General features: G+C 36.1%; 2 protein-coding genes across 2 annotated transcripts; both read left to right on the top strand.

The window, feature by feature from the left end:
• The first annotated feature begins 6,097 nt into the window (after positions 1 to 6,097).
• LOC126757309 (proton-coupled folate transporter-like) lies at positions 6,098 to 11,399 on the top strand. Its single transcript, XM_050471105.1, has 9 exons — positions 6,098 to 6,705; positions 8,217 to 8,367; positions 8,426 to 8,609; positions 8,680 to 8,866; positions 8,934 to 9,069; positions 10,583 to 10,719; positions 10,776 to 10,965; positions 11,029 to 11,185; positions 11,289 to 11,399. The coding sequence occupies exons 1-9, from the start codon at positions 6,331 to 6,333 to the stop codon at positions 11,371 to 11,373; spliced, it is 1,602 nt and encodes a 533-aa protein (XP_050327062.1). The 5' UTR covers positions 6,098 to 6,330; the 3' UTR covers positions 11,374 to 11,399.
• Positions 11,400 to 14,741: 3,342 nt separating this feature from the next.
• Positions 14,742 to 22,858, top strand: LOC126757329 (proton-coupled folate transporter-like). Its single transcript, XM_050471138.1, has 9 exons — positions 14,742 to 15,163; positions 18,728 to 18,878; positions 18,942 to 19,125; positions 19,191 to 19,377; positions 19,445 to 19,580; positions 22,061 to 22,197; positions 22,254 to 22,443; positions 22,506 to 22,662; positions 22,749 to 22,858. Exons 1-9 carry the CDS (start codon positions 14,771 to 14,773, stop codon positions 22,825 to 22,827), a joined length of 1,614 nt encoding a protein of 537 aa, XP_050327095.1. The 5' UTR covers positions 14,742 to 14,770; the 3' UTR covers positions 22,828 to 22,858.
• The last annotated feature ends 2,057 nt before the right edge of the window (positions 22,859 to 24,915 follow it).

Raw genomic sequence — 24,915 nt, 5'->3', positions numbered from 1 at the left:
AAATATTAACTTATGTTAAGTTGTTAATATAAAAACAAAAATAAATTAGTAAAATAAATACGATAAGTTAATTTTAAAGAAAAACTTGTGAGTTCTTATTTTAAAATTTGTATGATAAACACTAAACTAATTTTGAGCGCAAATTCAGTATTTTATATAAGAAAATGTTGACAGAGGAGTTCCTCTCCTCAAGAAAATTTGAAAAGAAAATGACAGTACTATTATTCGCCATCATGAATACTAATGATATATTTACATATATGAGATCTACAATACAAGGTGCGTTCCAAAGTAAACAGGACTTATAAAAAACAAAAAAAAAACATCAAATGGTTTTTTCGGCAAAATCAGTTTATTTTATTCAAAATAGTCTCCTTCTGCTTCAATACAGCTACGTCTGCATAACGCTTTCCTTTCATGGGCAAATGTATTTTTCCGAAAAGGAAGAAGTCGCACGGTGCCATATCAGGTGAATATGGGGAGTGGTTAATGGTTAAAATATGATATTTGGTCAAATGATCGTCCTTCGAATGTTGGATTCTGAGCAATTTTTGGTCGTCAGTCAATTTGTGCAGAACAAACCGCGCACACACCTTTCGTAAGCCCAAATGTTCGGTCAAAATGCGATAAATCGATGTTTTGGAGATGTTCAATTCCATTTCCATGAATTTCAATGATGATTTCGGCTGATTTGATTGATTTGATTGGCCCACATGTTGATCGTAATTTATGTTCTCACGACCACTTTGAAAACGTTTAAACAACTCGTGCACTCTGCTACGGGATAGGCAATCATCGCCATAAATTTGTTTTATCAATTGAAACGTTTCGGTTTTAAACCAAATTTAATGTTGGCTCTTTGTTCGAAGCTCATTTTCGCACCGATAACACAAACATACTCACACTTAAAACGCAATAACGTCACTTCCAATTGATGAAATGTCATGAAATTCTCACTGGACAGTCGGTAAAGATAGCAGATTCTAACGCAGATTCAAAAAGTCCTGTTTACTTTGGAACACACCTTGTATAAGTTATTTTAAATTTTCTAATGCCGAGAAAACGCTGCTATATTTGTAAACAGCACTGTACACATATGTATCTTAATTTAAAATTGTCTTTGCAAATGAAATTGAAGTGTCGATAAATGTGAATTAAGTGTGATTGCCATACATTTTAAAATTCTTTCATTACAAAAAGGCCGCCTTTTGTGGGATCTACCACAGAATGTTATAAATGAAAAAAATTAAAATAAAAAAAAATTGATTTTTGCAATAAATTGAAGGTTTTACTTATTGGGTTGGTTGGTTTTTCATTGTGTAAAATATTTTATGAAATTATATATTCTCCATCCTTCGGACAAGAGAAGGATTCCACGCTCATAAAATGTTTGTTCCTTGCAGGCAAAAAACTAATCAAAGTAAGTTTGACATCCTGATTTGCGCTGAATGTTCTCCCATTAAAAAAATTTTGCAGATTCCGGAACAAGCAATAGTCCGAAGTCGCCAAGTTTGAAGAATAAAATGGGTGTAGTAGCACATCCCATTCAAGCTGCAACATCTTTGACGAGTCATGAAACTTGTATGAGGTGACTATGGGCATTCAAAGTGCTTTAAGCTGGTTCATCGTATCTAGACCATGATCTCTTGCGCTTTACATTCTTGTAAACAACCCATTGCCAGTAAGAACTTGAGGAACCCATTTGTCAAGCTTCGAAACTAATCCTAGACGTTTCATGTGCTTGTGAGCGGTAATCTGTCAACAATATCTCCAGTTGTTATTTGACGATTTGTATCAATCACAGACTTTATTTTTTTACATCGGCTTCAAGAGTCCTTCCAGGACGTGGTGCATACATAAATTCTCCATACAAATCACATAATTTTCGCCTTGCTTGAACTGCTGTTTCACCCTTTTCATAGGAAACCAGTGAAGTATCCTGTTTTCGATCCAAACAAGAACTATTACCCAACAAAATTTATGAAAACACTATAAGCAGGTGTTCAAATATAGTATACAACGGTAAAGCGGTTATATGTGAAGATGGCTGCCAAAAAATTCAATATAATGTTGTCATCAAACGGAATTACTTAGTAAACGACCCAATAGCATAGAATGATCCAATTTTAGTCAAATATCCAACGTTTTGTTCGATATCGTATTGCCATTTTGAGTGTAATTTCATTATTAGACTCTCATAGAAACTCACGTCCCTATTTCCAAAAATTCTTTACAATCGAGTTTCCGATTTTCCTATTGAGGCTTGGCCACCGTTTGCTCAGACTCACTTACTTCATACCGGATCACTTGGATCATGAAGTCGCCAAACCGAACTCTGGCGGCACCTTCTCTGCCCATATAACGGCGAGGGAGTTGTGAGTGGGGAGAAGCCGCTGTTGGAGAGGGGCAGTAAACTTCTTTACGGATGGGTCAAAGCTTGGGAGGAAGGTTGGTGGAAAATTTTGGTGTCAGGAACTCTTTACCAACTCCAGCTTCAGACTTCCTGACTATTGCAATGTTTTCCAAGCCGCGGTTGCAGCCATTAAGGTAATCGTAGATTAACTGCTCCGGAGTGCGACCTGCTTCAGAAAAGTGACCATCCACTCAGATAGCAGGGCGGCGATACTAACCTTGAACTCAATAACAGTGCGTTCAAGGTTGGTAAAGGAGTGCCTAGCATCGCTATCAATAGTATCTAGTCTCTTTATGATAAAACTGGTACGGGTGTCAGGCCACAGCGAAATCGCAGTAAACTGCGATTTTACTAATAAACTAGTAAGAAAAGGCATCCTAGAAACGCTATCAGATGGCAAAGCTCCCGCTATCAGTAGAATGGGAGCGGGGCGGTGCTCTCGTATCCTCCATTTTGCACTGTCGCAAAATCGTTTCGGCCCAAGATCGATCGCAAGAGATCTAGTGATCTCTTTGCTCTCAGTAAAGCTAGCCTCTCCCTGGTTGTGGGGATTTTAACAGGCCATCTCCCTATTGGCGTCTATACTGTAAGGCTGGGTTTCTTACCAGACGCCATCTGCAGAAGCTGTAGGGAGAAGATGAGGTGGAAACAACTCAACACTTCTTTATTGACTGTCCTGCGTTTGAGTGGTCAAGACTTAAACATTTGGGAACGCATAGACATCCCACCGAACTGGCGTGAGAGGAAATGCTTGTGCAAATTTGTGTTGGTTACTAAGCGTTTTGCTAATTTATAAATTCGAACACATGAGTTCTTCGTTTCTGTGGCCTCACAAAGGACTACACATAGTCCACGTGCGATCTCCAAATTAGCCATCGAACCTAACCGCGATTCGACCAGGGCCATCTTCGCTTAACTTTGATGGATTTCCTTTTAGTACGTGCAGAAGCTGACTCACTGGGTTGAACCGGGTATCACTACCAATAGAAATTTTTTTTGGATCCCAAAATATATTTATGTAAAAAATAGACTTTTTTGTACATCGTAGACTGGCCTTAACTTTATGAAATTAGGTGAGAATGTTTCACTTATTATACCAAAAAATTTATTCTAACAGTTTGCTTGAATTAAAAAAAACTAATTTTCTATATTAGTCAAAGATTCTTAATGAAACTATGGCAACATGTACTCGTAGAGTTAATATGATACGAAAAAACAGTTCAATCGATGTTTTATAATAATGTTTTGCCGACAACTGTAATTTTTGCCGAGCACGAAGGTATGCACGTATTGTTTAGCACATGCGCTAAATTTGCTAGCTTTTTAGGGATTACTAAGTTAAATTGATTAAACCCTGAACTTGCTTTCTTTATTACTCCAGTACAAGTTAAACCCACAAATTATTTTGTGAATTATTCTAAATAACTTTACACAATAAAAAGTTTCAGTGACAATTACCGGGTATGCCCTCCGTTTCGATAAAGTTTTGATGTACATTGCCATTAAATTGACTATCAAATGAAAGGTGATTCAATTTAGAATAAGTGATCATAAAAATTGTTTGCCGGTTGGTTGATTGAATTGATTTTCGGGGAAATACTTGTACATTAGAATGTATCTAGTATCACGGGGACAATTTCATGGTGCATTTAGCTACAATAAATTCGTGTGATCGAGTTTTACAGATTAAAGGGTTTTGGTTCTTCTACCGCCACAGTCTACTTCACCAAAATGTTCGTTACGAGTATAACGGGTGATGCCGTGTGAAGGCAACCATCAAGGGCGACCGTTATCGCGCCATGATAACCGACTGTTTGATGCCTAAACTTAAAAGTCGTTATCTCGGCGACATTTGGATTCAACAAGACGGTGCCACTTTCCACACATCTCATCAGTCAATGAATATATTGAAAGAACACTTCGGTGAGAAGATAATTTCACGTTTTGGGCCGATCGATTGGCCATCAAGATCGTGTGATATCACACCGTTCAACTTTTTATATGTAAAGTCTAAAGTCTAAACGGACAATCACGCTTCGATTCAGGCCTTGGAGCAAAATATCACAATTGTTATTCGCCAGTCGTCAGTTACCAGTCGAAATCCTCGCACGAGCCATCGAAAATTGGACTTAAAGGATGGCTCATCTGACACGTAGCTCCGGCCACCATTTAAATGAGATTATCTTCAAAAAATAAATGCCAAGAATTTTCCCTCTAATGATAATAAACATTCCCTATAAAATTTTAAATTTTTGATGTCTTTAAAAAAGTAGGGAACCTCTAAATGCATCACCCATTATAACTCCCGATTTTGACCTTTTAATGGTTGACCTTTTCCTGATCTACCGACATACATACAAGGTACGTTCCAAAGTAAACAGGACTTTTTGAATCTACCGCCCCTGGTGGCGCCATTTATATGTCGACTAGTGCGTTAGAATCTGTTATCTTTATCGATTGTCCAGTTAGAATTTCATGACATTTCATAGATTGGAAGTGAAATTATTGCGTTTTAAGTGTGAGTATGTTTGTGTTATCGGCGCGAAAATGAGCTTCGAACAAAGAGCCAACATTAAATTTTGTTTACATTTTTTTTTTTTACCGAAACGTTTCAATTGATAAAACAAATTTATGGCGATGATTGCCTATCGCGTAGCAGAGTGCACGAGTGGTTTCAACGTTTTCAAAGTGGTCGTGAGAACATAAAAGACGATCAACATGTGGGCCAATCAAAATCCGTGATCACCGGAAATTCCATCGAAACTGTGAGTGAATTCATCAAAAATCAGCCGAAATCATCATTGAAATTCATGGAAATGGAATTTAACATCTCCAAAACATCGATTTATCGCATTTTTACCGAACATTTGGGCTTACGAAAGGTGAGTGCACAGTTTGTTCTGCACAAATTGACTGACGACCAAAAATTGCTCAGAATCCAACATTCGAAGGACGATTATTTGACCAAAAATCACATTTTAACCATTAATCACTCCCCGTTTTCACCTGATATGGCACCGTGCGACTTCTTCCTTTTCGGAAAAATGCAATTGCCCATGAAAGGAAAGCGTTATGCAGACGTGGAGGCCACTCAAACGGCTTGCACCGACATACTGGCGGCCATAGCGGCCAACGAGCTAAGATACTCGTTCGACATGCTTTTGGACCGTGCAAAACGCTGTATTGAAGCAGGAGGAGACTATTTCGAATAAAATAAACTGATTTTGCCGAAAAATTTCTGTTTGTTATGTTTTTTTTTTAAGTCCTGTTTACTTTGGAACGCACCTTGTATATCCGACCATTGAAGGGCAAGTGAAATTTCTTAAGAACAATCAAATACAACGCAAACAATAGTTTGAGCAAAACTACAATACGGAAACAGTTGCAAAAAACAAACTGCAAATCTTTAGGCAGCAGACCAAAAGAAATCAATTTCAGATTAAAAATTGTTTCGTAAATATACATATGTACATATATACGCATACACATTCATTTGTATCAACACGCACAATTACTTGGTTATCGCGCGTTAGATTGCCAAACCAAAACATGCCCTTCCAGCAAGCCACAGAGCTTTGAAGCATCAAAAGAGTAAACAAGTTATTCAGTAGTATTTAACAGCTGATCGCTAACACATGTCTAACGGCGAAACACGAAGTGTTTAGCTAGCGCTTATAAAAAAAACATCAACAAAAAGCAGAAATGTGCGAAATTTTGTTTATCTTCGCACGAAATAATGAATTTTAAGTGTAGACAAAGAAATAAAGATAATAATAATTTAGTAAAAACACTCACACGAAATTATAATAATAAAAACACTTAAACAATATTAAAAAGTGTAAACTACAACTTTCCCTTAAATAAATTGCTTTTAAAAAGCAATAAACTTAAATTGTAAAATATTTGACGACAAAAAAATGACCAAGCAAGACGACAGAACCACACCAGAGACACCGTCGTCTGCTAGCGCTGATATATCATTCGACCACGAGGCTTACGATGCAGAAGACCAGTTTAGAACACCTGCATATATGCCAACCATCAGCGCAGATGGCTTGCGAGCTGGTGAACTCGCGTCCACCGATCCGCTTACACCACAAACGAGGCGTATGCCGCGCAGGCGAATTATGTCCTTAGAACTGCCGGTGTTTTTATTGTTTCTCGCTAGTTTGTTAGCCGGTGCGGTCATGCTCAATCAGGAACTGTATCAAACTTGTGTGGCAGTTTATCACTACAACGAGAGCGACTGTGAACCGCTGCGTGGTATCATTCCTAAAACTGCAGAAGCGCAGGTGAGTTTTTATCAAGTTAATATGGTATTAGTTGACAACTTTGGTGAAGATATATTAATCGAGATAACGCCTTCCGGTTCGTAAAAAATATTTAATAAAATAGTTGATGGAGTTATTCTCGAAATAATTAACTATTGAACACCAACCGAATGCAATATATTGATAATAATTCGACACTGGCGACCTCTGGCTTAGCTTAAGTTCGTTGGAACACTTTTAAACTTCTCCGAGTTTCCTTAAAACTTTCATAGAAACACGAAACCTCGGAAATTTGCACACTACCTTTTCTCACCAAGAAGCTTATAATTTATGGGAAACGTCGATATCGAATCACTATAGCATATAGCCCCAATTTAAAGATCAATCAACATAGGAAAACCACAAAATTTTAATTTTAATTTCTCACGCTTGTCTGATTATTAGTAATCTTGTTTTGTGATAAAATCGGTTTGGGATTCACCCGGCTAATAACCAGCTTTTTAATTTATTTTTTAGGTTTTTTGTATCAAAAGTACACTCGTATGAATGACAATGTTATTGTTATTGAGTATTGCCAAAATATGCTTGTTGCCGACTGTTGTCTAAAACCTGTTATTCACCACTGAAAAAATAGCAAAATGGCGTAAAAATTTTGTTGTTTGTTGTTGTGATGCCCGTTAAAATTGTATCAGTATTATAATTGTTTATTTGTTCATTTACAAGAGTACTACTTAAGTCTAACGGGTTTTTCAAAAAGAGCGCTACAAAAGTTTTTTTTTTAATAAAACAATAACGGTTTGGGATATCAATGATATTCTTTATTACTGTGAAAATACACTCAATGCCTTTGCATAGCCACCATGGGCACGCTTGCAGAAGTCCAGACGCTGAAACCAATTCTCAAATCGCACTACCAATGTACACGAAGGTCTTGTAAGGATGTAGGCCAAGATCTTTCCGTAAAATTCGCCACAACGACGTCACAGAGATGCCCAACGCTTGAGAACGACGTGTGAGAGACTGATTTGGGTATTCCTCAATTGATGCGCTAGCAGCAGCAATATTCTGGACGTTACGTACACTTCTTTGTCTCACTGCCATGGCAACATTTTGTACTGTGCCTGTGGATTAAATTTTTTCCACTAGACGCTCAATTGTTGATCTGACAGAACGATTATAACGACCATAAATTGGATGTAGCGCTCTTAAAGTTGAGGCCACTGACTCCGGATTTCGGTAGTAGATTTTAATCATTTCGACTCGTTTTTGGTTCGCATATCTATCCACGTTGAAATGGTAATTCTTACGGAAGAGAAATGTCAAAATATCTGAAAAAATATGACGCCGTTTACTGTCCCTGTCGGTATACTTTTGTAGATCCCTATTGAAAAACCCTATATATATATTTTTAAATAAAATTAGCTTTATTAAAAATGTATTGTAGTTTCATTCTTATAACAGCCTGAACTTTCAACAGAACTTATGGCAAGATTAAGTATTATTTTACATTTTTTTATATTTATATTTTCCAGATAATCGAAAAAAGTATACAACCTTATGTTGCCAAGATTGCTATGACCAGCTCTATATTGAATAATGTATGGCCGGGAATTCTAATACTATTTGTGGGACCCTGGTCGGATAAGTTCGGACGTCGACCAGTGCTGTTGGCCACTTTTACCGGTAATATCGAAAAAAACTTTTGCTATGTTGGAAAAATAGAAATAATTTAATTTAATAGCTGCGTTTATTGGACAGCTTATAACTACAATCCTAGTTAGCTTCTCAGAAGTGTTATCGCTAAATCCCTGGTTCTATCTCTTGGCTAGTATACCGTCTACGCTCGTTGGTGGCGGCTCCGCTATGATAACAATTGTGTTCTGTTATATATCCGATGTAACAGATATGGAAAATAAAGCAAAGCGGTGAGTAGACGAAAATGACATGGAAACCTTATGATTTAACTAACTTTATAATGGCATATTATTATTTTAGAATGTTCTTCATAAATATGTCAATGGGTTTGGGTGTAGTAATTGGCAATATAGGTAGTAGTTACTTGTTGCGTCTAACAAATACCACAATAGTCTGCGCCACATCCGCAGCACTCGTATTCATCGCTTTGATGTATGTCTTGTTTTTCATTGGCGAAAGTTTAGACGTCGAAGAAACCACCTTTGCGGTGAGTAAAAAATGATTTTACTGTTTCCAAATGTTATTCTTAACTTGTTGATTTATTTGGATTTTAGTATAAAGCAAAACACTTTTTTGATGTGCGTTTAATCAAGGATCTCGTGAAGACTTGTGCGACACGGCGTCCGAATTATGGACGAGCCATAATTGCTTGTACAATTTCAATTTTGATTGTGTCAAATTTCGCTCTGAGTGAGTATAAAATACGTATTTTAGACATACATAAATATATACTAAATGCAGGGTTAAAAATTACATTTTCTATAGCTAAATCAAGTTTTGTGGTTATAGTTACATTTTTAATACCGATTTTTGATTCCAAGATTGTGGACTTTTTAAAAATAATTTTTTTTTTTTGAATTATTTTTATTTTTTAAAAATAAAATCTATATTTTTTTTATTTAATAAAATTTTTATTTTTTTTTTAATAAAATTTTTATTTTTTTTTTAATAAAATTTTTATTTTTTTTTTAATAAAATTTTTATTTTTTTTTTATAAAATTTTTATTTTTTATTATAAATTTTCAATTGTTGATCATGGAGTCGGAAAATTTGGCAATCCATTTTTTTTTTAATTTTTTGAGTGATAGTTCTTACGTTATAAATAAAGGAAGAGGGACCATTTTATGATGGCCTTCCTAAAATAATTTTTAATAATATCCTAATACGTATTCTACTACAAGTATGTATAGCTTTCTTTTTCGATCGATCGATCAGATGGTGAAGCCATGGAGTCATCAAATAATAATCTACTGTAATGAAGTTAGTTACGTTGAGTCGATATACATATGTATGTAGATCTGTTATTCTGTTTGTCAGACGGTTTATTTAATTTCACGGTTCAAACTTAATATAGTTTGAAAAGAGAAAATAATGTTATTGAAACTTATTTTACTGACAGTCTAACTGTTTTCAAAAACATTTTCTTTTCTTTTTTATTTGCAAAACATAATAAAAAAAAACGTTAACTTCGATTGAATCAAAGCTAGAAAGCTTATTACAAATTTATCCAAGTCCACAACCTTGCTTAAATTTCGCTAAGGTGAGCACCTTTGTTAACGTTTTGGGTTAATGACGCTTTTATTTACATTTTAGCAGTCAATGACCTCTTTGTTTACATTTTATGAGATCACTAGCCTTTTGCTTTCATTTAGTCAAGTCCACAACCTTCTTTAAATTTCGCCAAGGCGAGAACCTTTGTTTAAATTTTGGGTCACGGAACCTTTTGTTTAAATTTTCAATCAATGAATCTGTTTTTTTTATAAAGTTTGTCACGAAGTTTTTTTTTATATATATAAATGATCAGTTTCGAGCTGAGTCGATACTGTATATATACGAAAATTTTTAAGATATCGTTTTAATTTTCAATTTTCTCTTAGCTGCTTTTGTCGATATCGGACCACTATAACATATTGCTGCCATACAAACTGAACGATCGGAATCAAATGCTTGTATGGGAATCTTTCACATTTGACAAGATATATTCACGAAATTTGGTATATATATGATATATATGATCAGATCCGTTAATCTATAGCATATAGCTTTTGAACACATATACTTACAAAGGGTATTTGCTTCGGTGCAACCGAGTTAACGTTTTTTCTTGTTTTAATTAAGATTACCGGGAATACGTCTTGCATTTAGGTATGATTTAATATATGGTATATACAATCGAATACATTTCATATACTCAAACTTGCAGCGGGAGAACTCGGCGTCTTCTATCTATTCTTGCGCAACAAATTCAACACTACCTTGCAAGAGTTTACCTACTACAATGCTGTTGGCATCACAATTAAAATGATTGGTTGCGGGGTTGCTTTCGGCGTGTTCAGAAATGTAAATTTATACGAACGAATGTTTTTGTTGCACTTAAAATAATTTTTGTATTTTAGTTCTTAAAAATATCATTTTCGGCCATTGCCTTGATGGGTTTATTTGGTTGTATTTTGGACAGTCTAACTCGTGGTTTAGCTCAGCAGTTCTGGCAAATGTATTTGGCCGCATCCTTTGGACTAATGGCCGGCATAACCGGGCCAATGTTGCAATCAATCGTTTCATTAGCAGTGTCATCAAATGAAATTGGTAAAAAATCAAAGAAAACGTTAAAAAGGAAATATTTCAACAGGTTGTTCTATATCTTTTTAGGCAAAATTTATTCGCTGGCGTCATGTCTTCAAACACTTTCACCATTGCTTTCTGCGCCTCTATATACACTCGTCTACAATAATACCTTGGACTTTTACCCTGGACTCTATAATTTTATCAGCACAGGATTACATGTGGAGTGCTTCTGCGTTATGATGTAAGTTAGAATAAATTTGTTCACATTCTCTAAAGGTTATTCTGTAGTATATGCACTTTTTAATATACTTTCCCTATATACATATGTATGTTCTTCAAAATAGACTCATTTACATTTTCGAACGGCGAGTGAAAAATAGAGAAGCTGAGAGACCTCCAACAGATAGTACAACAACTCAAAAGACATAAGCAACTCAGATATTTAATTTTTTTTTTAAATTTAATTACTGTTATTTTATACATAATTATTAGTAGTTATTTATAATTTAAGCTTCAAAAGTAGTTTTCTTTATTAAGAAAACAGTATTGTACTCAAATTGATGACATATAACCAAAATAAAAAAAATCGTTTGAATTTCAACAAAATATACAAGCAAATAGAAAACGGTTTTGTCATATAGGCTGTTTTACAATATGTAGAAGGGAAGTATCTAGAACCTATTTATTTGTAAGTAGTAAACAGAAACACAACAGAATCAGTAACAGAAACATGAACCCAGCAATATCAAAAATAAATATTTATTTTTATCAAATAAATGCATTGCAATAATTTTCTACTCTAGTGTAAGTAGTGTATCTTGACTTCCACAACTTACAAAGGTAAGCTGAAGCTGATTTTCATTGTACTCTGGAAAAAGGAAGAATGACTTTTGATCTACACAAAACGGCAAAAATCCAACTCATATTGCCAAAAGTTTAGCGTATCCAGTGGACTTGTACGAAGCCGTCTCAAGGAAGCTCAGTTGTTTGGTTGAATGAGTGGAAAAAACATCGGTGTTTGAAAAAAATAAGAACAACGCTAAATTTTGCTAAAGAACATTTAGAAAAGAACGTAAAATTTTAGGGAAGAGAACTTTGGAGCGATTAAATTAGGGTGAATCGTATTGGATGCACCACAAAACCGTTAAGCAAGGTGGTTGTAGTGTGATGCTCTGGAGAGCGTTTTCCTGATACTGCAAGGGACCATTGATGAGGTTAGATGGTAGAATGGACCAATTTTTACTCTGGAACCAAATCACCACAAAATCGATAGATTTCCGAAGCGGCTGGTTGCTAGAGATGAAGAATGGATCACTGGTGACAACGTCCACATAAACGGTGAACAAGTCAGGGTTAACGATCAGGAAGGTTTCACTATGACTTCATGCATTTACATTGAACTGTTGCCTGAAAGCCAAACTCTTAATTCGCACATCTGTTGTCAACAGTTGGACCGTCTGAAGAAAATAATCTGAAGAAACAAATCTCAGAAATTTTCTTCCATCTGGATACATACATCGATAGTGACTCTTAAAAAGCACCCGGGGTTTAGGAGGTTTCTTTTGAATCCACCTCATAGTGTGAACTTTGCACCAAGTGATTACTACCTGTGCCTGTCTATGTCGATTGATGTTGCTAATGAAAGAGAAACTTGTGAATAGTGACTGTATCCAATACGAGGGTCGTTACGAGCGTGGCATTGTGGAGTTACCCTCGAACTGACAGCTAGTTATCGCAGCAAATGTGATAGATATAGATATTTTTAAGGGAAATGTTAGGGATAGCGCATTTTCTTTTCCTGAAGATGTGAAATGTACAACTTTTTCTTGCAGAAACCTTTATTCCTGTCGCTTAAGACCATTCCATTATGTCAGTCAGAATATTATAATAGTAAAAGTTATTTCGGCTTCGTTGAAATTCTTTAAAGTCGAGAATATGAAGACATCGTCAGCGTAGATAAGGTGGTCTTCATTGCGGTTTGAGGCTATTAAGTCGCTGAGTTGGTTAAAGGTTACAATAAATAGCGTTGCTGAGCAAGGAGATCCTTGTAGCATACCATTATGTAGGGTGAAAACATACGAGTTGGAGTTTACGATTTGAAAGAAATACCTTTATAAAATTATACATTTTGTTTCCAATGTCACATGTTTTTAGGTCTTGTAGTACTGTATAGACTCCGATTGACTGTTGAAGAACTTTTTAATAAGCCAAACAACGCAATCTACGTAACAACAACTTCCAAAGCCGTACAAAATGTTATTCCACGGGCTCAACGTGTAATCCAGCCAACTCGTGCAATGGTTGGTTGCGGAATCCCCTGCAAAGTCGATGCTCCTCTTCATTTCTGTGTAAAAGGATTTAAAACTAGGGCAAAAGTATACCATCAGATTTTTTTTTTAAGGCATCGTAAAACAGTTAAAAACTACTTGCTTTGATGGAGGGCATTGGATCTTATAGCAAGATTCTGCCTCCTCACACAAGGAAAAAATTTAAGCATTAGTGACTTAAAAGCAATACTATTGGGTTCTTAGATAATCATCTGGCCATCTGGAAGTTCAGATTTGAAACCAGTGAACTAAAGCTTGTAGTCAGAGCTGGAGGAGATGACCTGTTGAATACCCCACAGACATTTTAAGAGTCTCAAACAATCGTTGGCGCAAAGGCGGTATCGTTTGAGGAATTGTGTAAAGCCTAAAGGTGACCATTTCGAATAAAATTTTGTACAAGACTTATTTGATATATGAACACTTAAATTATACCAACTTTATCAAAAATTATATTACAGCATCATTGTTATAATGGCTTGAACTTGCAACAGAACTTATGGCAATATTAGATATATTATTTTTAAGGAAATAAAGGATTTTTTGACTTAATTTTTGAAATTTTCCGCTCATAAACTTAAAGGGTTGGGCGGCGCATTGCCCATTGTCTAATTTTCAAACCGGCTCCGATAAAGCGCTCTCTTACCTTCTCGGGTGTAAATTTGTATGTCTCTAAAGTATTTAGTTATTGATTTATCGTACGTTTAGTAGTACCATTATATGGTAAGCGGACGGAATTATCTGCCGATTTTATCTATTTTTACATTATAGGTAGGGATGCTTTAGATAAAGTTTAGATATTTGTTCTGAGCGAATTTGGTTATTATACCTCAAGTGGTTTAGGTAAGACATCAAACCAATTAGAAACGCCCTGCCCTTGCTAATGCGATGCACTGTGCCGAATTATAGTTCATAGTTCTATATCTTAATTTAGTGCTTAATTTGGGCACTATCTAGGTTTTCTCTTAATGGCGTTTTGTGGGCGTGGCAGTGGGCCGAAAACGCCCGCTTACAAACTCGCCCTCCGTTTTTTGCCAAGTACTGAAGAGAGCAAAATTTTTTACTCAAAAAATTATGTAGACGAAGAGAAGGGCTGCTCAAAGAGATAACTGTTAAATAGAAAGCAGCCGTAATAATATACTCAGTTCAAAACATTACGACTAGATTATAGTATAAACTCAAACATCAGAAGTACATAAGATTTTTTCTTTTATTATACAGACGTCATCGCCTACAATTATGTTTTATTACATCTTAAGATACTCCTAGCTTTCTTGCCGCTTATTAATCAGTATGTTTTGATATGTGAACGGAGGTATAAGTGTACCGGCGGTGCGTGAAAACGAAAACAAACATAAACGATATTGTGAAAAAGCTAACAAACCAAATAAAAGCGGACAAATGAGAACACAGCAAAATAGTTTCAATGATATAAAAACTAAAAACAAGATATCATAAGCGAAACCTAAAACTAACAAATATACTATAATTTTCACAAGCGAATGAATTTTAGTCGAAAAATGGCGGACCACAAAGAAAGCGGTAGACTCGATATACCCGAAGGTATTGGCATATCTTTTGAACAACTCAGGTTCGATACTGAGGGGAATTGCTTGCCACCTGCTTATATGCCGACCACCAATCCAAACGAGAGAGAACATACAGAGGAGGGCTCCTCAGCGAAAGACCCGCTTAAACCAGGATCAAAGTCTAAAGTGCGTAGGCGCATTTTGTTTTTAGAATTGCCGGTATTTCTGATATTTCTCTCGATCATTTTATCGGACTCAGTTATGTTGAATCAAGAACTTTATCAAACTTGTGTCGCCGTCTATCACTACAATGAGACAGATTGCGAACCACTGCGCGGCATTATACCCAAAACTGACGAGGCAAAGGTATGAAATGATCGAAAAATTAAACCGGGAATGCATATAAAGCTTCAATACAACAATAATGTAGGGCTTATATCTTATCTTGTTTGTGTGCCGAATGTTTTCAATACATTGTCGATTAGGTGGCGCTCAGATATGAAATTATTAGTCTGTGACTGCGGCCTTCAATTGCTAGTAAACGTTCTTATCGACTATATGATTATTTACGTTTATTTCTTTTGTTCGCTTATCTAATCCATGCATGACATATCTAAATTCACATAGCTAATCACGATGATAATTCTTTTATATATGCACTTTATGGGGTCTCTGATTTATCCTTTTGAATTTTACAAACTGTGCCGCGCACTTAATATACCCTGTTCAGGTTATTAAAATATATGTATAACTATGTAATAATTCATCAAGTATATTTATAAATATTAAAGTAGTGGTTCGGTGCGCGCGACGCATCGCAAGAAAATTTTGTTCAGGGATGAAGCTCACTTCTATTTGAATGGGTAAGTTAAATACTAAATTTGTCCAAATTGGAGTAATGATAATCCACAAAACTATGGTGAGACGCCGTTACATACTCAAAATTTCTTCAAAAATGAATCCGGCTTTAATGTTATAATCAACCGTACCGCGATAGAGCCATGATTAATGACTCTTTCGTGCCTGAATTGGAGGATGTTGAAGTGGACGACATGACAGCCAATAAAACAATCAATTTACTGAAGAAACATTTTGGTGAGCGCATTATTTCGCGTCGAGGGCTTATGGCGTGGCCTCCAAGATAGTGAAACTTCAAAAGTTAAATTTATGAGCTTCTCAAAAAAAACCTACTATTACGAAGAGGTTGTATACCGATTTCCCCGAAGCAGAAATTTCCTTAAACAACAGAAAATTATGTCAAGGGGAATGGATATATCGGAGAGATTAATATCAAGACTTATTCGATAAAATCTCCACATGAAAGCCTTCCACGATCACCTGGTAATCTTCTGACAACTCGCTAGAAACAAAATTTACTGTTGAAAAATTGTAACTTTTACAAAAGGGTTTAATAAGAAAAACAACAAAACAACAACTTCCATATCCGTCTGCTATAATAGCTGTAATGATTTGGTGTAGATGGACCCATGTGTAGAAGTTCACGCAAGTGAGGAAAGTTCTCTGAGCGCCATTCACTTGGGAGTGGTCATAAACAAGGGGCTAACGACTTCCGGTCTTAGACCAAGAATGCTCTGGGTAACCAAAAAACATCCGTTTGAAGGTGAGACAGGCGAAACAGCCATCCCCATGGTTGTGCGCTGATTTTGGGACCCGTCGTATTTAACGCCAGGGTGGACAAAGAAGGTATATTTGACACAACGGTAGGTAAATTCAGCCTACATGATGAAACATCCCCAAAGGGGTTGAGGCTGATCGACTTCGCCGGGGCCCGAAATATGGTTATCCATAGCACTAGATTCCAGCATAGGAAATTTCATCAAGCTGGGTGTCTTCGGATCGAAAAGCCATCAACCAGATCGATCATATTGTGATAGACGGAAGACACGTCTCCAGTGGTTTAGACGTACGTACGCTCCGAGGTCCTAGCATTGACTCGGTCGACTATCTTATTGCACCGAGGATACGCTCCGCCTCAGTGCAACAAAAAAACACGTCAACAAACACAAGGAAGGTTCGACGACGAGAAGCTGCAATCACAACAGATAGCCGAAAGATTTTATACTCGACTTGCACTCCTGCTCTCTGGGAGCACTCATCAGCAACTCGTTATAAGGAAACTGTGGAACGGCATTTCAAGCTCTTTTCGTACAGCTGCAAAGAGCAACAGAACAGCTGGATTGTCGTGTCGCAGTGAAGAGAAAACATACTGAATACCTCGCAACGTTACAATCGACCAGAACACGTGCATGGTTGAGATAGATACCGCGAGTTGAAGAGAGAAGCGAGACGCATTTGCAGACAAAAAGGGAGAGGCCAAAATGCGTGAGTACGAAGAGCTTGACAAACTGGCCGACACGGGTGAAAGGGGTTAATTATGGTCCTTTGCGACGACATTGACATAGTTCAGCGAATTAAGATGCAGCGGCTACGCTAGCTAGGTCATATAGTCCGAATGAATGAAATCGCTCCAGCTCTGCGAGTACCCGCAATTCTACGCCAATAAAGAAGAAGATTTGGTGTGTAATCTTCTGTAAAATCGTTTCACCGCTAAACTGGAATAAAAGTATACCAGCAGGATGTTATATAAGGCAATATTCGCTTTGATTGCGAGCATTGGATCTTCCAGAAAGATTCTGCTTCAGCACAAAAGGCAAAACCCACCCAGCAGTGGCTTAGAAACAAAATTTTGGAAGACTAGATTTGAGTCCATTGGACCAAAGCTTGTGGACAGGGTTAGAGAATATGTCCTGTAGAAATTTGTGCGAAAGAAAAGATTACCATTACGTATGAAATTTTGTACATCACTCATTTATTATACAAGGTCTGTCGTAAAAGAAACAGGACTGTTAAAAAAAACAACCAAAAATTAATATTTTTCAAAAGTTATATTTTTTTATTCAAAGTAGTTTCCTTGTGCTTCGATACAGCGTTTAGCCCGGTCAATTAGCATTTCAAATGAGTGTTTAAGGTCATTTTTCGGAATGCTCTTGAGAATATCGGTCGTGGCCTTTTGGATAGCTGAAATGTCCTGAAACCAGTGTCTTTTCATGGGCAAATGAAGTTTTCCAAATAGGTAAAAATCACAGGGTGCCAGATCAGGTGAGTAGGGTAAGTGATTAATGGTTAATATGGAGTTTTTTGTCAAAAAATCAGTGACAAGCGTCGACCGATGACACGGCGCATTATCGTGCAACAGGCGGCAGGACCCTGCCTCACGGTATTGTGGTCGAGCACGACGAATGCGTGAAAAACAACGCTTCATAACACCAAGGTAAAACACAGCATTAATCGTTTGGCCAGGTGGGACGAACTCTGGGTGTACAATACCCCCGGAATCGTAGAAACAAATCAGCATTGTCTTTTATTTTTGACTTCTGAAGATGACCGACTTCTGATCGTCACAGAGGTCCTCACGACCTTCTTGGAATCGCTTAAACCACTCATGCACATTACTACGGGATAGGCACTGATCACCATAAACTTTTTTCATCATTTGATATGTTTCAGTAAACGTTTTCCCAAGTTTAAAACAAAATTTAATATTTGCTCTTTGTTCAAAATGCATTTTACGACCGATGACCAAAAGCTGCTGTCACTTTTTGATCGATAACATCAATTGTAGTTATCCAATTGTCTTAAATTTTTTACGAAATGTCAACAAGAGATCAAACTTTTTATTTCATATACCCATCAATAGGTGGCGCCACCAGGAACAGTTATATTTAAAAAGTTCTGTTTCTTTTTCGACAGACCTCGTATATGTTTTTAAATAAAAATTGTTTTATAAAAAAAATGTATTGTAGTTTCGTTTTTATAACAGCCCGACCTTTTAACAGAACTTATGACAGGACTAAGTATTATTTAACATTTCTTTGAAACATTATACAACCTAAACTTTATATTTTTCAGATAATCGAAAAAAGTATACAACCTTATGTTGCCAAGATTGCTATGACCAGCTCTATATTGTATAATGTATGGCCGGGAGTTCTAGTACTATTTGTTGGACCCTGGTCAGATAAGTTTGGACGTCGACCGGTGCTGTTGGCCACCTTTACCGGTAATATCAAAAAAAAATTTTGCTATTTTGGAAAAATAGAAATAATTTAATTTAATTAAATAGCTGCGTTTCTTGGACAGCTTATAACTACAATCTTAGTTAGCTTCTCACAAGTGTTATCGCTAAATCCCTGGTTCTATCTCTTGGCTAGTATACCGTCTACGCTCGTTGGTGGCGGCTCCGCTATGCTAACAATTGTGTTCTGTTATATATCTGATGTAACAGATATGGAAAATAAAGCAAAGCGGTGAGTAGACGAAAATGACATGGAAACCTTATGATTTAACTAACTTTATTATATTATAATTTTAGAATGTTCTACATCAATATGTCAATGGGTTTGGGTGTAGTGATGGGCAATATAGGTAGTAGTTACTTGTTGCGTCTAACAAATACCACAATAGTCTGCGCCACATCCGCAGCACTCGTATTCATCGCTTTGATGTATGTCTTGTTTTTCATTGGCGAAAGTTTAGACGTCGAAGAAACCTCCTTTGCGGTGAGTAAAAAATGATTTTACTGTTTTCAAATGTTATTCTTAACTTGTTGATTTATTTGGATTTTAGTATAAAGCAAAACACTTTTTTGATGTGCGTTTAATCAAGGATCTCGTGAAGACTTGTGCGATACGGCGTCCGAATTATGGACGAGCCATCATTGCTTGTACAATTTCAATTTTGATTGTGTCAAATTTCGCTTTTAGTGAGTAGAAAATGCGTATTTTAGACATGCATAAATACTAAATGCAGGGTTAAAAAAATTTTACGTAAAAATTAGATTTATTTTTAATTCCAATTAAGTCATTAAGAATTATATTTTTAATATCGATCTTTTTAATCCAAGATGCCGGGATAGAAAATTAAATTTTACATTTTTAATTATAACTTATAGATTTTCGATACCGAAATCAGAAAAGTTGTTAGAGGGCAATCTATTCTTTTTTCTTGTTTTGGGTGATAGTTCTTCCGTTAAAAGAAGAGGGATCCTTTTATGATCGCCTTGCAATAATAATTTGAAAAGTATATCCGTTGGGTTTAAATTTTCTACTTTGTATAGCTTTTTTCGATCGATCGATTAGATGGTGGCCCTTTACTGATATTTTACGAAGTCAATGACCTCTTTGCTTACTACTTATGAAATGACTAATCTTTTGTTTACATTTAGCCAAGTCCACAACCATTGTTTACTTTTAGCCAAGTCAACAACTTCAGTTTATATTTGGGGTCACTGACCCTACTGTTTACCTTTCATGGAGTCAATGACTCTTTTGTTTACATTTTATGAAGTCACTAAAGTTTTGTTTATAATTAGCCAAGTTCACAACGTTTTTCACATTTAGCCAAGTCAACAACCCTTGTTTACATTTGGGGTCACGGACCCTTTGTTTACTTTTTATAGTTTGACCAAGTAGAGCAAAATAGATGAAAATCTAAAACCAAAAGCAGAATATCGAAACTGATATGTTAAAATTATGGCAAAACAAAAACTAAAGACTTATTATATAGGTTCAGGAAAGGTATACATATATGTACAGACATACCATTTAGAAAACATGCGTAAAAAGGCTATGCCCTACAATAGTACGCACCGAAGCTACAAAGTCGAAGGGAGCCCAGGTCTAGCACAAATCCAAAAATCGGATTTTTGGAATCTATGAAATCTCAAACCTTGAATGTCTATCAACAAAAAGCAAACGGAGATAAGTAGTTTCATTGATGGCCCCAAATGGTTTGAGTACAACAATGAAACATGATATTAACATAGAATCTTACGAGAGTTTATTAAAATGCTGCTACCAGCGCTAATTGAGTCCAAAGAGCAACACTCTTACCTTTTTCTTCTTTATTGGCATAGACACCGCTTACGCGATTATAGCCGAGTTAACAACAGCGCGCCAGTCGTTTCTTCTTTTCGCTACGTGGCGCCAATTGGATATTACAAAGATCCTTCTCCACTTGGTTCTTCCAATGGAGTGCAGATCTTCCTCTTCTTCCCCCGGCGGGTTTTGCGTCGAATACTTTCAGAGCTGAAGTGTTTTCGTCCATCCGGACAACATGACCTAGCCAGCGTAGCCGCTGTCTTTTAATTCGCTGAACTATGTCAATGTCGTCGCATATCTCGTATAGCTCATCGTTTCATCGAATGCGGTATTCGCCGTGGCCAACGCGCAAAGAACCATAAATCTTTCGCAGAACTTTTCTCTCGAAAACTCGCAACGTCGACTCATCAGTTGTTGTCATCGTCCAGGCCACTCTTACCTACCTACATCATTTTTCTCTGTAAGAAGGTGCTCATTTGTCGGAACCGTCGATATCAGATCAATATAACATATACTTTGCTGCTGTACAAACCGAACGACCGGAATGAAGTGCTTGTATGGAAAGCTTTCTCATATCTTCAAGAAATTTGGCATGTGTTATTGTCATTGTAAGTATTATTCAGATCCAGAATGGGGGGAAAACAATAGCAATAGTTAACTGTCATCGAAATCACTTAACAGTAGGCCCAGTTAATTGAGTTGGGAATTTTGTCAGTATATTGTTATATATGTATATTTCATTGATATGTTGAAGGAATGCTTTCCTGTTGTTCCTAGGAGGTGGCTCCGCTTCAAGCAGATGACTACAGGGCTGGTTATTGTGAAAACATACCAGCAGAATTTGATTGAAGAGATATTATGCTCCTTTTCAGGAAGCATGTGGGACCCACTAGAAGGATGTTCGATGGGAGACAACAGAAGACTTTCTGTTGTAATCCGGAGTGCGGTATTCTAACAGGTCCATCTCGGTCTCCATCTGCACTCTTTTGCATCCCGGTGACCATATTGGAGCAGTGTAGTTAATGCCCCGCCGGCTGATTGTCTTGTATTTTGCCAACCAATGTCTCTTTGGAGTTTGTCTAAACTTTTTTCAGTTGACAAAATATCGGTGCAACTGAAGTTAACGTTGTTTTTTCAATCCGATATTTGGATTGTAATCAAATTTTATTTTTTTTTTAATTTAGTTGTAATCGAATTAATTTTAAATTTGTTTTTAATTTTTTATCCGATTTTGGAGATTCAAAGTTTATAATTAATATTTTTTAATTATTTGAAATGTTAACCCTGAATTTAGGTATTATTTAATATTATATACTTGTATGGTATATATAATCGAAAAAATTTCATATACTCAAACTTGCAGCGGGAGAACTCGGCGTCTTCTATCTATTCTTGCGCAACAAATTCAACACTACCTTGCAAGAGTTTACCTACTACAATGCTGTTGACATCACAATTAAAATGGTTGGTTGCGGGATTGCTTTCGGCCTGTTCAGAAATGTAAATTTATACGAACGAATGTTTTTGTTGCACTTAAAATAATTCTTGTATATTAGTTCTTGAAAATATCATTTTCCGCTATTGCCATGATGGGTTTATTTGGTTGCATTTTGGACAGTCTAATTCGTGGTTTAGCTCAGCAGTTCTGGCAAATGTATATGGCCGCATCCTTTGGACTAATGGCCGGCATAACGGGGCCAATGTTGCAATCAATTGTTTCGTTAGCAGTGTCACCAAATGAAATTGGTAAAAATCACGGAAAACGTTAAAAAGGAAATATTTCAACAGGTTGTTCTATATCTTTTTAGGCAAAATTTATTCAGTGGCGTCATGTCTGCAAACATTTTCACCATTGCTTTCTGCGCCTCTGTATACGTTCGTCTACAATGGTACCTTGGACTTTTACCCTGGATTCTATAATTTTATCAGCACAGGATTATACGTGGAGTGCTTTTGCGTTATGATGTAAGTTAAAAAAAGATTTGTTCGCATTTTTTAATGGTTATGAAGTAATATATTAATACTTTCCTTATGTCTGTTCTTCAAAATAGACTCATTTACATTTTCGAACGACGTGTGAAAAATAGAGAAACTGATAGACCTCCAACGGATAGTCCAACAACTCAATAGGCATAAACAACTCAGATATTTTAAAATCTTTTTTTTTAAAGGTGATTACTGATATTTTATACATATTAATTAGTAACTATTTATAACTTAAGTTTGGAAAAAAGTTTTAGTTATTAAGAAAATAGTATTGTACGAAAATTAATGATATATACGCCAAAATATATAAATTATTATGTAAACAAATCGTTTGAATTGATAATTTCACGTTTTGGGACGAAACAAAATTTAGTAATCGAACTAAATGAGTTTATGACCCACAATATAAAATCAGAAGATGCAAAATAAATCGACAGATGCAGTTAAGGGGTTATACCCACTTGCAAGTCAGAACAAGCGAGTCTTTGTTTTGTCTTTCTTAAAGAAATTTAATGAATAAATAAAAATAATGTACTTTTACAAAATTTTATGTACTTCTGTAAAATTTGGGTTCCCGAACTCCTGAAGGAAAAAAAGATGAGGAAAAATTTTCTGCTTAAAATTAATAAAAATTCATAAACCGCAATGGTACAAACTCCGAACAAATTGTTCAGATCGGACCAAAATATCATATACCTGACATACAAACTGACCGATTAAAATCAAGTTCTTATATGAAAACATTTTTGTGAAAAAACAGAAGGGCTTAAGAGGTCGAAAATATTATCAAAAATCTTATTTCTTCCATCATTATCTGAAATTTATGTTCATTCAGTTAGTATAGACAGAAAACAATTTGAACTTTTCATTACCATAGCATAAATTGAGGAATTGCACATTCCAAAATCAAAAAATAAAAAGTTTTTTTAATAGTTCTTTTTAAAAATATTATTAAGGTACCAATTGGTCTGGCCATAGAAAAACACAATAGGCCGCTCTTGCGGAATTAAAAAAAAATATAAAAATGTTTTAAGTATTATTCCTCTTAGGCACTCAGAAGAATTGCTTGGCAATCTGCATTTTAATTCAGGACGACAATACTTTCTGTAGTAAGCCAATTTTTTAATCCACGTGCTTTGGATCATTGTCATGCATAAAAATCTAATTCACAGGCATCGATTCGAACGCCAATGGTTCTATTTGAAAATGTTGAGGTAAGAAAATTGGTCCATTCTACCATCTATCCTCATGGATCTACGCCATACTAGGAAAACGTTCACCAGACAATCACGCTACCACCGCCATGCTTAACGATTTTGTGGTGTATCGGGAGTTATACATATGTCTGACACCTGGGGCGATGGACAAATGATTTGCCATCGGATCCAATATGATTCAGCTTTGTTTCATCGCTTCAAAGTACTCTTCTCCAAAATTTGACATCTTTTTCTAACTGTTCTTTAGCAAAATTCAGCCGTGTTCCTGTTTTTTTTTTTTTTTGTTTTTGGACACCAAAGTTCCGTGTTCCTGTTTTTTTTGGACACCACCAATGTTTTTGTCGACCTATTCGACCAAATAACTGAGCATCGTTGAGACGCCTAGCCTCAGTCGTACAAGTCTACTGAATACGCTAAACTCAAATTCCTCTTTAATTGCAGCTATAAGCTCTTCTAGAAGATTTAAAAGGATCAGCCTTGAGTTTTCTGGTGATGGCTGTGTCAGCATGTTCCGTTGTTTTACGTGCAGGAGCTTTGCGGATTTTTTTTTAATATTTTCAACAAATTAGGATCACTTTTAATAAAATTTATGTCGTCATATGCCATTTTTTCGAGCAATTCTTAGTTTTGGAAATTTGAGAATTTGAATTTGAGGAAATTTTGGAGTATCAACGATTAATAGACAGAGATCTTACTGGTATGGTTAGAATATCGGTAGGATCAGTAAAAAGTATTTTGAAAGATTATTCGGGCCTATGAAAAGTGGTTGGTTGCAAAATCACTCACACAAATTTTTTCGAAAACCAGCGTCGTGATAACGTCTGTGAAACAATGCTTTCCGACCACCAGGATGTCATGAAACGTTTTATTACTGGCGATGAGTCTTGGGTCTATGCTTACGATCTGGAAACAGGCGACCAATCTGCCGAACAAGGTTATATAGAAAGTTTTCCTCGATTATGGAGGAGTGGTGCACTCACTCACAGACCAAAAAAATCAACTTCCGACTAAAAAT

The sequence above is a fragment of the Bactrocera neohumeralis genome, chromosome 4 (assembly GCF_024586455.1).
Source record: "Bactrocera neohumeralis isolate Rockhampton chromosome 4, APGP_CSIRO_Bneo_wtdbg2-racon-allhic-juicebox.fasta_v2, whole genome shotgun sequence".
Lineage (NCBI taxonomy): Eukaryota > Metazoa > Arthropoda > Insecta > Diptera > Tephritidae > Bactrocera > Bactrocera neohumeralis.
Note: the sequence above shows the minus strand (reverse complement) of the source record. Positions and strands in the feature narration are given on the sequence as shown.